This window comes from Mytilus edulis, chromosome 1 (genome assembly GCF_963676685.1).
Source record: "Mytilus edulis chromosome 1, xbMytEdul2.2, whole genome shotgun sequence".
Taxonomy (NCBI): domain Eukaryota; kingdom Metazoa; phylum Mollusca; class Bivalvia; order Mytilida; family Mytilidae; genus Mytilus; species Mytilus edulis.
This window is the reverse complement of record NC_092344.1, coordinates 11,811,450-11,829,270: the sequence shown is the minus strand read 5'-3', so window position 1 is coordinate 11,829,270 and position 17,821 is coordinate 11,811,450. Positions and strand designations below refer to the sequence as shown.

Genomic DNA, 17,821 nt, shown 5'->3' with positions numbered 1-17,821 from the left:
GTTCTGCTACATGCTGCAAGGTCAATTCAAATTCTAACTTTCATTACATAAATTTAAGTTCAAAAAGTTTAGACATGAGAATACCTGATGTTTGGAAATAACAATTGTCTGAAAACGAGCAATGCAATATTTACTTATTTATTTTGCCTTCAAAAGTTTCAGTCAATGAGGGGACAGGGTCATATAATTTCCATTGGAATGAGATGGCAAATGTGAATTCTTCTGCAAATATCATTGACTTAATATTGAAGTTTCCTCTTGAACGAACCTCATCACAAACTTTAACTGTTACAAGTAAATAGGTATATCCTTTAGTACACAATTGTTCATGGTGGTCTCACAATAATCAATGATAAATGTTAAGTAATAGTAAAAATGACTTTCATTATGTAAAAAGTTTATATGAAATTGGATAATAAGTGCTTAACAATCCTTGACAAAGACCTTCTATGTCAACTTGTTAGACTGCCATTGTCTGTGTTTTTATTTTTTTTATAACTTTTCCTATGTTTTTTCGTTTTGTGGTTGCACCTTTGACTTTTGCTAAATGATTGTATTATGTTCACAACATTTGTTTTATTTGCTATAAACATATAAAAATAAGATGTGGTGTGATTGCTAATGAAAACAACTCTCCATCAGACCAATTGAAGTAGAAGTTTACAACTAAAAAAAAGCAATTCAACCAAGAAAAGTAATGCACTGATTAAGATACAAAACAATGAATGAAAAGCAACAAGTGAAACTGCGAGCTACTGCTCACTGATGATACCCCCGCCGCAAGTGGATAATATTAATAGTGTAAAAATATGCAAGTGTTCGGTAAACAGGAAGTTGTCGAGTGATGAATCTGAAAACGCATCACATGGTATAGCTGACTTATATAAATCCTGAAACCAAATTTCAGAAATCCTTGTATTGTAGTTCCTGAGAAAAATGTGACGAAAATTTTCAACTTGGCTGTCATGTGTAAAATGATAAAAGTGTTCGGTAAACAGGAAGTTGTCTAGTGATGAATCTGAAAACGCATCACACGGTATGGCTGACATATATAAATGTTGATACCAAATTACAGAAAGGGTGGATGTGTAGTTCCTGAGAAAAATGTGACGAAAATTTTCAACTTGGCTATCATGTGTAAAATCATACAAGTGTTCGGTAAACAGGAAGTTGTCAAGTGATCAATCTGAAAACAGGAAGTTGTCAAGTGATGAATCTGAAAACGCATCACACGGTATGGCTGACATATATAAATGTTGATACCAAATTACAGAAAGGGTGGATGTGTAGTTCCTGAGAATAATGTGACGAAAGTTTCATGGGACGGACTGACTGACGGACGGACGGACGAACGGTACGACGGACGGACTGACGGACGGACAGAGGTAAAACAGTATACCCCCCCTTTTTTAAAGCGGGGGTATAAATATGATATACGGCACCAACTGTAAGACAATCACATGTTTGTATTTTTAAAGGACTACCTCATGTTTATAACCTCATGTTTGTATTCTTAAAAAAGACAACCACATGTTTGTATTCTTAAAAGAAAACCACATGTTTGTATTTTACATATATGAAAAAAATTCAACAATACAAATGTAAACAAATATAATGTTTTATGTTTTTATTTTAAAAGTGCAAACATATACATCAATGTTTTTATGAAAACATAAAGATAAATAGACACATGACAAATAGTCCTGCTTCAATAAAGGTAGGAGACATTGCGGTTAACATTTTCTGTAAGGCTTAAGGTTGTTAGAATTAGGACTAAGGTTTAGATTTAGGAAATAGGCCTTCAAATACTATTAGTAATCATTTTACATTTCAAATTCAAATGCATGTAATTGTGCACTTTGTACAATAAAATACAAAATATGAAACATCACACAATAATCAATTAACAAATAATTAAATGCATACTCCATAGAATATTAAGTTGCGCATGGATTATGTGTAGAAAATCGCTTTCATATCAAACATGAATGTTTAAGTACATCATTAACAAATTTTATAATAAAATATTACAATACACATTCAAATTCACAGTACAAAAAGTCTATCCATTCTTTGACAACAACAATATACTGTTAACCAACTAATTTTCGCCAGCAATTTATTTTTGCGACTTTTGTGAGAAGGATAACGCCAATTTAAATCTTTGCAAAATATGTATATCTTGGATCTGTCCTTATCAAGTACATCAAGTAAATTAAAAAATTGTGCAAATAAATCACCACGAATTGGACTGGAAGATATAAATGAGAAATTAGGTATCTGCAAAAAATAAGCTGTTTTACAGTACATTGTGAGGACAGAGAGACCACCAATTGATAGAAATTCTTGAGAACTATAAGGCCTAACATGGGGTAAATTAATGTAATAATCAAGTACATTTGTAAATAGAAGTAAATTTGAGCTACTAGTACAAAAAGATGAGATTCTCAATATAAAAGTAAAAATGAGATTTTGTGATGTTATGAAAAATAACATAATTGATTAGTTTTTATGTATTTCAAAAATTTATTCACAGCAAGTGTACATGCCTAGCAACAAAATATTTAAAGTATCACAGTAATGGTTTGTTATACAATCACATCACACCATATGCTGGACTGATAAACTATGCCAAAATGATGGACTTAAAGAAAACAAGAGATTCACTGAAATAGTTAAGGTTTGTTCCTAAGATTATATATTTCTGCTCTGTAAAGCTACTCTTTGTAGTATTTATTTTTATTTTCCAACGTGGATGTTATAAAATATTTCTTTAATATATTTAGAAATAATTTTGGAAAAAAAAAAAAAAGAGTATTATAAGGATGAGAATCAATTAGATAAATTAGTCCTTTACCAAAACTTCAACATAGTAATTCTGAGTATTTAGAACTGACTATACATTATATACCTCTAAATTACTAAGAACTTACTTTATATGTATAAAACTAAACTTTTGAAATTAGCTTTAAGAATAAACTTGAATAAATATTTGCAAAAATTGCATTTAAATGGATTTCGAGATTTAAATACTGTGCAATAAAAATATAGCTATGGTAGCGAGGTAACAACATGTTAATGTCAACAAGAGTCAACTAGTTTCAGATACAACTCGTGAAAAAATGGTTGCTGTAAAGCAAGATCCTCATGAATATGCGCAAAAAGAAAAATAACAAAAATACTGAACTCTGAGAAAAATTCGAAACGGAAAGTCCCTAAACTTTGTAAAGTATTAATTCAGTTATATCAGTCTAATTCCATTTGGACTAATTCACTTCTTTTTTTTTTTTTGTTAACATCCAAAAATAAATAAACTAAGAGTCAAGTCAATTTGTAATTCATGTAATGGAGTAATTCATTTATATCTGTTATTAAATTGTATATTTGACAAAGTAGTATTTGTTACGTTACAATTTGCAATCCATAAATTGTATGAGTTCAATCAAACACCTAATCTTTTACGAATATTTTGTCTTGAAATCTAGAGTAGTTAACATAGAGATAAGTATGTTTTGTTGTAATGATGGGGGCTATTGGTTAGTGGTATGTTCTTATTTGGAGATGAACCATATTTCATTATGTCTGTTGAAGATCCTGAATGGACTATCATAGCCTGCTGTGAAGTAAAACTCAGTATGGTACTTGCTGGGATCATTTATAGACTTGATCAGTTCCTGGGCTTCTTTGATCCAATCTTCAATCTTCCTATAATACCCTCCAAATTGTCTACAATTAAAATACAATCATTTTTGAAGGCCTTGAGCAAAATCATCTTTGCGGAATCAGTTTTTGTGTTGAATTAATGCGAAGAAACATTGAACTCTTATCAAAAATTATGAGCTAACCTGAAAATTTGTTAAAGGCATGATTTTACATCTCAAAACTTGAGAATTTTTGTGGTATTGTAAACAAAATTTACTTATACAAGTACATTTTAAAAGAAAATGAAGGGGAGATTATTCCAAAATTTTAATTAACTTATATAAGTTTATATTATTTATTTCTTCAACTAAATAAAGATTACTTGTACAAGTAGTACCCCTGACTTACATATGCACTTATTTCAGCATTGATTGATACCACTGGAAGTCCTGTTACTTACCTAACATATGCCCTAAATGTTGGAGCACTCTTTAATGTCACTGTAGAGTCTGTTGGTGCTGGTGGGTCTGCAACTTTGTTAGACATGAAGAAGGACATTGTAAAGTTGCTCTCACATGCTGGTCCTTGACCTGGGATAAGTCGAATCAAAACTGGAGCTGTCATGGCAATTTTTTCCTCTATAAGAAATTATACTTGTTAAATCTTTATGCAGTTTAAGGTAAATCAATTTACTGATTCATGGTAATGTTGTCAGGCACTGTAGCCTTTTTTGAAACATGCTGCATTGAAATTTTGAGTCATACTTAAATGTGTGACCAGCATAACCAATGATTAGTACCATTTTATATAGAATAAAATTCTAATGAACTTTAATATCAAGAAATCAAAACATTCTGAAAATAAACAATATCTGGACACATTGAAGATCAAGAATTCTAGTTAATCAAAATATTTACTGTATTATGGGAATTTACAATTCATTCATTGAAACTTCATGTTTATTCCATCTGGTTACAAAGTTGAAACTGTGGCTGCTATTTACAAATTACCAAGACCTGTCACCCTGACAACATGAACAAATAGTGATAGATAATAAATTGACATAATTTACATTATATAGTTGAAAATTCTAAATCCATGTGTGTACTGTTAGTGAAAATTCAACAATTTTGGATCATTTGTATACATTGCCTTACTTTTAGCATTTTTGCCCTGTATATATGCAAATAATTTCATAAACATCTCGCTGCTTGCTTTGCTGTAGTCTATACCAGCTAGGGCAGTGGACACCCAGTGTGTGGCTGTATATTCTCTCAACTCATAGCCCTGAAATTGTTGAATTATTTTAGTTGACAAAAATCATATAAGATGAGGAAAAAGAATTGTTTGAATATCTTACTAATCATGATATCTACTATCATGAATTATCATGATTATAGACACTGAGATAATGTTCTTTTGTATGTATTATCATGATTATGCTTTAAATTACAGATAGCATCATGTTGCCTTAACTTTTGCCTGAAGTTATGAACTGACCACATCTTTCTGAGAGCATTGATCAAGTGTAATAATAGTAATTAAGCTTACTTTGAAGAAGTTTACTGAAGTGTAAATTTTACATGTTAATTATAATGAATTAAAACTATCATCAAGTTACCATGAAAACTATTATCACAGTATAAGAAATAGTCAGCTCAAGCATGTCAAGTCTTACATGAATTAAGTTTAAGTTTAAAATGTTCTATGCAAACAGCAACATGTATAACAGATAAAATATATATATATGTATATCAGTGTTGAATACCTCACTGTGACTTTGAGATGAAGAACAGCAATAAAAGCGCTGTTCCTTTGCTTTTGGTGTGTTTTTGCTGTGCTTGAACTGATTTTGTGTTACAAATAAATACTCCAAATCCCTTGTTTAATCCATTGTTTTGCTATTATAAAAATCATAATACAAAATCAAGGAACTTGGGGTATCCATAAGTCCAAAGTTGCAGTTATTGTCATTATAATTCTTCAAATAGGAAGGATCAGCGTTTTAACACTTTTAAAATGTTACATAATTTAAAAGATCTTCTGAATCAAATAAAACTTTTATATCTCATGTATAACAGATCATACCGAACTAGATTCTATGACTTTGTATTCAGGGCAGTCAAGTTTGTTGCAAAAATCTGGTTTCTTTTGAGGTTCAATCTCATTGCTTGGGAGAACTTTTATCATCCTGGGCTTGTAGAACAGTTTCTCTCCTTGGCAAATAACTGCCATCAGAAGCACAACTGCTAGTTTTATCAACATGCTGCAAAAAAGAAAAATTATCACATTAATGTCTTTCAAAAAAATATACAGTATACCCAATAAGCCTAGTCCTTATAAAAACCTTTGCCTAACAATGATTGGAGAATCCCAAATTAAACTTACCGTACTTTAATTTTATTTTAAAAGCTCTAACATTATTATTCAGAAACCTGAGAAGAAGACTTATTATATTATATATACATGTACAGTAGATCTATCAAAATAACATAAATGATTTCAGTTGTTTGTTTGTCCAAATATTATTCATGAACATGATGAACTGTTTGTTCGATTTTCTCAATGTTTGAACATTTGAAAATAATAATAAAGTGGTACTTATAGAAATGGCAACCCTGAATAAATGGCTTAGTAAGTTTTGTAGACTATGTTGTGTACATGGTACCGGTGTAAGGGAAGTAAGAACAACATTATTATGACAGTCATGTGACACATGTCATCACTCTGTTCAATATATTTGTCTAAAAAAATCAATTTTGAATATCTTTTAGTTTTACAGGTTTTAAAAATATTCCAAGTTAAGACATACATCATCATGATAATGTGTACATTGTAACTGAATAAAATATTTTGCAATGTCAGTTTGTAGGAAATCATAATCTTTAAATTTGAATCATATTTTTCGCTCTTTTTTTGTGGTATATATACTTGATATATGCTGCTGCATGTTTACCACATATTTTGTTAAATTCTGAAGGCTCTATAACTTATAGACTACAGAATCCTGATCACAGTCAATGACAGTCATGACAGACTACTACATTTTTACTTACTCAAATATTATTTACAGGTATCATCTTTGAAAACTTTTCATTGCTTTTTCAAATAAAATGCCATGTGATTTGCAAATAATGATAGTAATCAGGTCGCTATTCTGTTTGACCTATCTAAATGGTCTGACACAAATTAAGCAAAGTGATTTGCAGGGGAAAGGGGTGGCAAAATCAGAAAAAACTTCAGAAACTTCAAAAAGGTTGCAGACAACCCACCAAATGGGGAACTATTCCCCAAAAGAGAACTTTACAATCTGATTTATGACAATAACTCATTTGAATAATCATTTGATAAAGCTAAAATAATTTTTTTCTTAAAATGGGTCTTATTTCTTAACATAGCACAAATTCATTGAAAATGGAACATCTTCTTCTACAATGTTCGAAAGAACAATATATTTAAATTATGGGCTTTTAAAAGTTAGAGGCCTTGAAATTTATCATTTTTTTCCCCGAAGTTTTTATAAGCTTAGAACATCTCTAGTCCTCTAATGAGCATGATGCTGCATTTTTTCATGAATATTTTTAAGAAAAAAGACTCATTAACCATTGTTAACAAATGTTTACTCAAATTAGGGTTACTCATTTTGCAGGTGGTCCCCAATCTGATAATAAGTACTTCTACTCTGGATCTTTACATCCTTTATATGGTAACAAGGAATTGTATATTTAAAAGGAATGGAAACGCGGCTCGAGATCAATCGGGATACCAACAGCGCACCCGCAGAGTTATAAACCATGTCTGGCTCAGGCGGAAGTATGATGAATAATATAAAAAATCATGACGGAGTTCCATTTCCTGTCATATAAATCGGTCTTTTAATTCACGGGGTCATCTTGCTTGAGACGATATAAATGAGAGAGAAACCCGAAATCAAGAATAAACTTTTATTCCTAGCAAAAAGTAAGGCCTTAGGTATCATTTTAATGCCTCATCAAACATACGTTTGTAATATTGTATTGAGTAAATTCTCATTAGAATAGACCTCGGTCTTGAAAATTGAGGGAGTTTCATCCGGATTACTAAACAAAAAATACTGTGTTTTGATTTTTTTCTAAAAACTTGAAAACTGCGAAGTGCAAAACAAAACAGTTGATATCATTATGAAGCTGAAACCTTATTCTATCGCTTAGGCTCTTTTTGAAGTTTCTTGTAACTTTTAAGAATTTTCTACGATTTTTCGAAATTTCAGTTTTGAGTTTCAATATTCTGTCAAAATATGTCTATCAATCTGGGAGTGCACTACGATTTCTTTATTATATTGGAAAGTAGAAAGAAAAAAGTGAGAAAATGAGATATCATTTTAAAGAAGGAATATTTTTCTACAGTTTGATCTAAATTACGAATGCTAAATGTAATTGGTACAATATATATGATTTTATTTCGAAACATGTTGAAAATTTGAAGTTGTGCGTCAACAAATACATCGACACTTTGTATTTTGGTATAAGTTAAATAACTACTTGAAATAGATGTGACATTGACATATAATTTAAAAGCTTAGTCTTTTTTCTATCGCATAGTGTTGGTTTTATGAAAATGGTGATAAAAACGAATTAGCTATGATTTTTCAAAATCCCATGTTTATATTTCACATTGACGCCATTTTGTTTGAAATAACAGACAAGATATATATAAAAGACACACGATTGGGATTTATTGTGCCTTAATATACCATGTACGATGTTATGCATTTCAAGTTTTTTTGTCAAATGCTGCTTTAGATACTAAATCGTTGTTTAGAATGCAGTTTGCCATTATAAAGCGTTGCCGCAAATTACCATACGAAACAGCAAAACTGTTCCTTCCTTTTTCTCCCAGAGCAGTAGTATATAGGCTGCAAAAGTATTCCTTTGGTGTTAAAATAAATAAAATGCGAATGTGGGAAAGTTTGAACTGTTTCTAATTAGAAAATTTATTGCATCTCTGCATAATTTAGCATTAATTAACAGGTGAGCTCGACATTATTAATTTTTAACATCTTAAAAGTATGTAAGACCAGAGACAAATTAGCTTATCATTGATACATGATATATTATACCTGCAAATTGGAACATCCTGCATGCCGTTGTTTATTATAACACCTGTAATCTGAGTTCTTTTATCTAGATAATATACTGCAGTTGTTAAAATTTTCCTTCCTTCATAATAATTTATTAACTTCTTTCTTTAACAGTCATTTAGTTACATTTTTAAAATGTTCTTTATTTTGCATGAACACTTTTTAACACTCGTAAAATGTCCGATATCATCTGATTATGACATACCTTCATGAAATAATACGATAAAAAAAAATTGAATAATAAGTTTTTTATTACTAACTTTGCATGTGGTTGTATTGTTATATTTTTTTTCTTGGATTAATTTATTTTTTTCGTTTCATGATTTGATCACTTAGCTACTTTACCACGTTCGTACTACACAATGTAAGTACCGTTACTCTACAATAGAATGTGTATTTCGAATTATCTTCAAAAATAACAATAATATGATTTATTTTACGCCAAGCAAATTGAAACAGAATGCCCCTTAGAATGATGTTTTAGTCATTATTTTTTATTACAGAAACATGCCTAAGAAGAAAAAAATATCATTGTCAAGTTAGATAACTAGTGTCAGATTAAATGACCACGTTCGATAACTTCTACCCGATAAGTAATGAGCCAGTTAGAGCGATGGGGTGTAATTAACACCCGGTCAAAGCAAGAGATGCATCATAATATTTTCTTTGAAGTCGGCCGCGTTTCCATTCCTTTTAAATATACAATTCCTTGATGGTAACCATACTTTTTTTGTGTCTAACAGTTCCACCACGGTCCACCCCCCAAAAAATAAACAAAAATAATGAAAATTCGTTAACAATCATAACACAACATTACATACACCAACTTTTTCATTAGAAAAGTCTTTTAAGACTTTATACAAGAGAAGTTTACAGTTTTTAAGATATTATACATGACTTTGCAATTGAACCATTTTGTAAACAGTGTTCAATGATTTTAAATAATTCACCTCAGACACCTGGAATAATCAGATAATAATCAGATAATAAACAGATAATAAACATTTTACCTGATATACTGAAACAAATCTGGTAGTTATTCAAACGCTTTTATTTCTTTATCAGAGATTAAGATAAAATTTACCTGCAATATATATCTCTATGTCTGTTCAACTAGTGTCTGAGACTGTGTATCATTTGAATAACTGGAACGTGAAGTTATATAACCAAAGAGGTTCACATGCACCTGTGGTAAAAGAAGAGTCCAATATAATTTTAAAGGGTAAAATCCTATCACAACAGTAGAGACTGTCGTTCGTTTAGGTTTTATTTATCAATGTGAAATACAACATTTGTTTTAAGTATCTTTTATCAAAAATCTATACTTAATCAAGATAAAAGTTAACGAATATTACCTTTGCTTTGGGCTTTGTCTTCTCTTCCTTACCTTCAACATTTGGTATAGGCCAAGTTAACTTTAGATCAACCCGGAAGCATTACCCCACGTGTTTCTTCACGTGGTGAATGTAAACAAGCGGCTTACATAACTAAAGTGGTAATTGGTGTGTCACAAGACATCAGATTTCTTGCATGATTTAATCCAGAAACTTCAATTTTATATAACTTTTGATGAATATTTTAAACAAGAGTATAAAATCATCCGTTTTATTTAAATTTGAAACAATTAACCATTTGCAAGCATCTGAGAAGTATTTACAGGTAACTATTTTGTTATAGTACATATATATATATATACATGATATACCAACACATAATATTTTAGCTCTGCATTTACATCAAAGTAATGATTGTAAATTTAACCTTATTTTTCCAATAGAAAAATTGAAATGCCTCATATGTAGTAATTAATTTAAGTAAGTAAATTTTTATTATAGTGACACTCAGTTAAGTACAAATATTATATTACATACACAATAAAATACACCCGACCCATTGGGTCTATAAGTCACTTTCAAATCATAAAACATAATTCATATGTATATATATCGTGATTAGATGAAACCAATTACAGATGGTAATTACAGAAATAAAATCTGTTTAAGGTTCATGTGGACCCTATGGCTAAAATGGCCGTATTTTCACCTCAAAATTTACTCTGAGTACAGACAAACCTGCGCATCTGTAAAAAAATTCAGGCATAGCATGCCCTAGATAAATGAGTTTTAAGTATGTTTTATGTTTTAGAGAAATAAAAACTTACCAGGATTTTGCTGTGCACTTTTTTTCATTCCTCCAGAAGGTGCCAAAATAAACTAAGTTGGGAAACAGGTTTGAGAACTTCCCCACAGGTAAAAATTAAAGTGAGCATTTTTAATTGACATGGACATTAGATGGACAATAGATACCTGACAATAATTGGTTATTTAAACTGTGTACCTGAGTGGACCATATCAAATTAAACTCAACTGATTGTTAATTTTATCATCTTCTGCAGAGACGAAAAAAAGTGTACGGCAAAATCCAGTTAAGTTATGAATTTTCTAAATCATACAATGCATTTGAATTCTATTTATCTAGGGCATGCTATGCCTTAAAACTTTTCCAGATGCACAGGTTTGCCTGTATTCAGAGAAAATTTTGAGGTGAAAATACGGCCATTTTAGCCATAGGGTCCACATGAACCTTAACACACTGCATCCTTTACTTGCATGTATAAAGACAAAACAAAGTGGAACATCAGATGCCAACATGAAAACAAATATATTTCAAAGAAACAGATCTCATTAAGTATAGATAACACTGAAACTAATGTATATGAACATGATGAACTGAAAGCCCTCTAAATTAATAATGAGATAATTGATGGTATATTATTGCAAAAAAAAAAGGTTGATGAATAGGTTCATAAATTTTGTCTTCCGAAAGGCAATTTGCATGCAACACCCCTCCATAGAATGCTTCATTTCAAAGGTAGTATCTAAACCTTAACATTGTGAGGATCCTGTCTGGCTAATTTAACTTTTGTTTTAATCCTTTGTACATAATATGCATAATGATAATAATAATTATATCATTAACATTAATTAAGCTAGTACAACACGTTCAACTAACAATTAATGACATGAATGACTAATATGTTAATAAGTTATCTTAATAAAAAAATTTAAAGGATCTGAATCTACAAATTCTTAGCTATAGACAAGGGTTAAAATACCATCATTTTCGAAATATCAGTATATTAATAGGGGGTTGGGGGTTGGAACACCCCCTTTTTTGGGACTGTCAATGCATTTGAATGGAGACATATGTTATGACCCCCCTTCTTATCTTGGGTTGGGAAAACCCTGCCATTGAAAATGGCTGGATCTGGCCTGTGTTAATTGTTTAAGTTAATTATGGAGATTTTACCTTTTGTTCATACATTTGTATTATTATTGACTTATATGAAATTCAAGTTGTAGAATTCTTAAGATGTTGAAGTAGATTAGTTTGTCCAAAAGTGGTCTTAAAATGCCCCTCAACTCTAATTAAGTTTTAATTTGACATTCTAACATATTTCATATTGGGATAATTCCGGAATTATATTAACTCCCTTGTAATCCTGGTTCATTATGTATATGACTAAAGTGAAAAGTACATGTAATAAAAATAATCCCCAATTAACCCAAGAGTTCTTCCATTAAATCATTTTAAACTGTAACCAAAGAGGCAACATTTGAAATGAGACATGTGAAAGCCTATGCATTAACCATATTCATGTCTTAAATCATTTTAAACTGTAACCAAAGAGGCAACATTTAAAATAAGACATGTGAAAGCCTATACATTAACCATATACATATACAATTCTATGACTTGGGCCCAGACATCCTGCCCCTCCCCACCTCTGCCTCTGAAATGACTGCACATAAAATATCATCGATTGCACATAAGTACAGGTCAATTTGTCAAGAAACCAAAAACATCAGGCTTATAGTATAGGCTATAGCCATGATAGCAGAAATTCTGACTGAAAAATTCTAGATATATATAAATCAGAAGATCTTGCATGAGGCAAATAGAGGCAACTTTATCTTCTAATGCTTCATTGTGCTGTACAGGTCATGTTTCGATCATTATCTTTTTAGATAAACAACAAGATGACCAGTATATTGAAAACAGTGGGATCTGCTGTGACTGGTAAATTTCTAGAGAAACCCAAGTATGAGAAAACATCTACCAGTAGTTCTGATGATGTAAGTATGGCGGTCAAATGTTTATAATTAAATGTGTATCACCATGATCTCTGGGGTATTCACTGTACACTGTTTAAATAAATTGAAATTGATATATATATTTTAACATAGTGACTTGCATGTAAGTTTGAAGACAACAAAAATGAACTGGTATAAAACAGCGGAGTGATTAAACATGTTTTGTGAGATCTCAACTCTCCCCCTATACCTCTAGCCAATGTAGAAAAAACAAACATACATCAATACGCACAGTAAAAGTTTAAAGGAAGTCGGAGTCTGATTGCAAAATAGGTAAGAAAATAAACTAAATAAAATGACAATGATACAAAAAAATTAACAAAGGACTACCAGCAGTTACTAAATGATCGACTAACATAATTATATACCAGTAGCCTGGTTTTCATAATTCTGACATTGATCTTTATTAAATACTCAAACAATATATTGTAATTTAGTTTCTAATTTTATAGGATGTAGAGGAAAGACATTACGAAGCAGCAAAGTGGGTTAGTACCAAAACAATGGGCATGAACCGTGAAGAAGCAGTGAGCGCTGGATTTCAAAGACTGTTTAAATACATCACAGGAACTAATGAAAACAGTAAGTCAGGCTACAAGATTATGAAGGATGTTAATTGAGCATATATAAATCTCAAGGTTGGGAGGTAAATACCGCCCCCGGTATTTATCAGTGGTATTTACCACCCCGGACAATACTCCTCAAGTGGTCAATACTGGCAAATACTGATCAATTGAAATTTTCATGGTTATTTTAACTATTTATTGAAGAAAAAACTTGTTAAAAGGCAAATTTTTTTAAACTTTAATCTTTTTGCATGTGTCAGCTTATATAAATTAATGAATTTGATACGTTTTATTCATTTATAACACTTATTCCTACTGATTAAGTCATTATGGATAATGATATTGCATACTTTACATATATATAATATTCTAAATATTATTTCAACATTAATAAATATGTTTTATTCAAAATGTATAATTTTTACAGGTAACTAAAATTAAAGGTAAATAAAACTACAGGTAAATGAAGTTACATGTGTCTTTTTACCTATCACCTGGCATTGCTAGGTGTGAAAATTTAATTACTAAAACAACAGCCCCCAAAAAATGTTGACAAAAACATGGACTGAAAGTAATAAAATTGATATTTGAAGACTCCCTTAGACAATAAAGTATTTCTGTCTATTTAACTGTGAGACAAAAACCTTCTACATGCAGGAAATGGAAAGTTTGAAGCAGGGACAAAACTGTTATTATCTTTTACTATAATATTGTGTTTTCATCAATCAAGGTTACTTAGATCACTATTTATTTAAAAGAATTTAAAAAAAAGAAATAGAATGAAAGCATTAAAAATTATTTTAACACTTTCTATATTGCATTATTAATAGTAATTGACCAGATATAGAGTGTTTTAACAGTAACGACCACTCCAAATTTCAATTCACCAGTATTTACCAGTATTTACCAGGATTTACCGGTATCTACCACTGGCATGGTCAATACTTGATAACTCTCATATGTCTGATTAATACTTTTATGCCCCACCTATGATAGTAGAAGGGCATTATGTTTTCTGGTCTGTTGGTTTGTTCATCCCTTTCTTCCTAAGTTCGTTTTTCTGTCCCACTTCAGGTGAAAATTTTTAGTCAAGGTAGTTTTTAATGAAGTTGAAGTCCCCTATGATATGATCTTTCTAATTTTAATGCCAAATTAGACTTTTGACCCCAATTTCAGGGGTCACTGAACATAGAAAATGATAGTGCGAGTGGGGCTTCCGTGTACTATGGACACATTCTTGTTAAAAAATTGCTTCAATTCAGGAACCTGTAGTCAAGTAACTGTCATGGTCTTTGTGCCAGATTCATGATTCTTTACTTAAATTTAACCACTTAAAAGGTGTCTCTAAAGTTATTTGCATCTAGAGCCTAATGTGCTTAGGGGCCTTTTATAGCTGATTATGCGGTAAGAGCTTTGCTCATTGTTGAAGGGCGTACAGTGACCTATAGTGCTGTAGTACTAAAAGATAAGATATTTTCAAATTGTTTTAATTATAAAGGTTTACCAAATGTTATTGTTATATGTATCCAAATTTTATAATCACTAAATGTCCTTGAATTTATAAAATATGTGGAAAAGAATGCAAGATTCTTTGAGTGTTATTTTTGGTGTTTTTTTGTAGATCAGAAGATAGATATGACAGCACCTGTAGCAACAAAGATTCTTCCTGGAGCTGGTCCAAACTGTGAAAATACATTTACCACATCATTCTATATTCCACCTGAACACCAAGACAATCCACCAAAACCAACAAACCCTGATGTTTTCATAGAAGATAGACCAGCAATGGACGTATATGTCAAATCTTTTGGAGGTTTTGCAAAAGAACAGGACTGGCTGTCTGAAGCACAAAAAATGACTGAACAAATTAAAGATAAAACTACAATAAATCAAGACTATTGGTTCACAGCTGGGTATAATAGTCCATTTCAATTGTTTGCAAGGACTAATGAAGTCTGGTTAATCAAAAATAAGGATAAGGAATGAAATTATTGAATACAATATATCATGAATTTAAGACTTTTTTTTAAGGTGCTGTTTAATTTATTTAGAATAAACTATCTGCAAAAAAATGTAAATACATGTATGTAGATTAACAAATCATTTGTTTAAAAAATCAGAATCATATTGCTGCATCTAACTCAAGTCTCATACCTTTGTAAGTACTCAGCCTTCAAATCATTTTATCACATAACCAGATGCTCCGCAGGGCGTAGCTTTATACGACCCCAGAGGTTGAACCCTGAACGGTTAGGGCAAGTATGGACACAACATTCAAGCTGGATTCAGCTCTAAATTTGGATTGTGATTAAATAATTGACACAGCATAGGTTTCTGACACAGAATGAATGTGTTCTAATGAACTTAAAATTTGTGTTTCTCTTAGAGCAATTCACTATGCTGTTGAATATTAATCCTCTCAAAAAAATGTTTGAAGAAATTTTCTTTTTTATTTATGAAATTTCAAATGAGAAAAATTGAACCCAATTTTTTTAATCACATCCCCCTTTCCCTTATTCCAAAACTAATCTCAATTAAAATTTCTAATGGAGTTTGCAACAATAACTACTCATTTAAATACATCATAAAATATTAAGATGTAAAAAAACTGCTTGTTATCACTGAATGGTAAAGATTATTTTAATTTATAAGTTGGTAGTAAAAAGTGAATATACATTGTATATTGTATATAACAAAGATTTAAGTTGATTCTGGACAAAGAAAGATAACTCCAATTAAAAAAAAATCTTTCTATTGCACAATATTTTGCAATTAGATATTTCTTGCTTACTATTCTGGACAAAGAAAGATAACTCTAATTAAAAACTTTTTTGATATTTCACAATATTGTGCAATTAGATATTTCTTGCCATTGCGCAATACTGTGCAATTGAAAAGACTTGCTATTGCACAATACTTAATATAATAATTTTAGATCCTGATTTGGACCAACTTGAAAACTGGGCCCATAATAAAAAATCTAAGTACATTTTTGGATTCAGCATATCAAAGAACTTCAAGATTTCAATTTTTGTTAAAATCAGACTAAGTTTAATTTTGGACCCTTTGGACTTTAGTGTAGACCAATTTGAAAACAGGACCAAAAATGAAGAATCTACATACACAGTTAGATTTGGTATATCAAAGAACCCCATTTATTCAATTTTTGATGAAATCAAACAAAGTTTAATTTTGGACCCCGATTTGGACCAACTTGAAAACTGGGCCAATAATCAAGAATCTAAGTACATTTTTAGATTCAGCATATCAAAGAACCTAACTGATTCATTTTTTGTCAAAATCAAACTAAGTTTAATTTTGGACCCTTTGGACCTTAATGTAGACCAATTTGAAAACGGGACCAAAAGTTAAGAATCTACATACACAGTCATGACAGTTAGATTCAGCATATCAAAGAACCCCAATTATTCAATTTTGATGAAATCAAACAAAAGTTTAATTTTGGACCCTTTGGGCCCCTTATTATGTTGGGACCAAAACTCCCAAAATCAAACCCAACCTTTCTTTTATGGTCATAAACCTTGTGTCAAAATTTCATAGATTTCTATTAACTTAAACTAAAGTTATAGTGCGAAAACCAAGAAAATGCTTATTTGGGCCCTTTTTGGCCCCTAATTCCTAAAATGTTGGGACCAAAACTCCTAAAATCAATACCAACCTTCCTTTTGTGGTCATAAACCTTGTGTTAAAATTTCATAGATTTCCATTCACTTTTACTAAAGTTAGAGTGCGAAAACTAAAAGTATTCGGACGCCGGACGACGACGACGACGACGCCAACGTGATAGCAATATACGACGAAAATTTTTTCAAAATTTGCGGTCGTATAAAAAAACATTGAAAGGTAGATTATCAATATTGATTCACAAAAGCCATATCAAACTCCATTAAATTAACAAAACTGTTAAATTACAACTAGTATGTATTTATTAATTCTTGCAAACACTTTATTCTGATTTCCTATGATAATAAAATCATTCCTGCTTGTAAATTCAACATGTGCACTTGAAAAGCAGGGTTCACTATTAGCAATTTATGACCATTTATTTAGAACTTGATATAGCTAGTGTATTTATAACTTGTTTAAATTTGTTTAGAAGTCAATATATATACGGGCATGACGGGTAGAAAAGAAGAAGTATTACAAATATTAATTATTTTTAAAAATGGAAGTAGGCAATCATATAAACTGTATTCTTATTATAAAAAGTCTGCAGTTGTTAAGCAGTTGTTGTTATAGATCAAAGATTGATGAAATAGTTTACTATTGCTTTATAACTATAAAATAATGTACAATGTATGCACCTTGTTGATAGAGAT

At 30.7% G+C, this 17,821-nt stretch overlaps 2 protein-coding genes across 2 annotated transcripts; one reads left to right on the top strand and one right to left on the bottom strand.

The window, feature by feature from the left end:
* Positions 1 to 1,612: 1,612 nt before the first annotated feature.
* LOC139524106 (heme-binding protein 2-like) lies at positions 1,613 to 10,166 on the bottom strand. Its single transcript, XM_071318679.1, has 5 exons — positions 9,846 to 10,166; positions 5,731 to 5,908; positions 4,800 to 4,929; positions 4,103 to 4,280; positions 1,613 to 3,726 (listed from the first exon to the last, which is right to left on the bottom strand). The coding sequence occupies exons 2-5, from the start codon at positions 5,905 to 5,907 to the stop codon at positions 3,552 to 3,554; spliced, it is 660 nt and encodes a 219-aa protein (XP_071174780.1). The 5' UTR covers position 5,908; positions 9,846 to 10,166; the 3' UTR covers positions 1,613 to 3,551.
* A 54-nt stretch (positions 10,167 to 10,220) lies between these two features.
* LOC139524095 (heme-binding protein 2-like) lies at positions 10,221 to 15,675 on the top strand. The gene is made up of 4 exons (XM_071318667.1): positions 10,221 to 10,420; positions 12,790 to 12,897; positions 13,368 to 13,497; positions 15,103 to 15,675. The coding sequence occupies exons 1-4, from the start codon at positions 10,331 to 10,333 to the stop codon at positions 15,465 to 15,467; spliced, it is 693 nt and encodes a 230-aa protein (XP_071174768.1). The 5' UTR covers positions 10,221 to 10,330; the 3' UTR covers positions 15,468 to 15,675.
* The last annotated feature ends 2,146 nt before the right edge of the window (positions 15,676 to 17,821 follow it).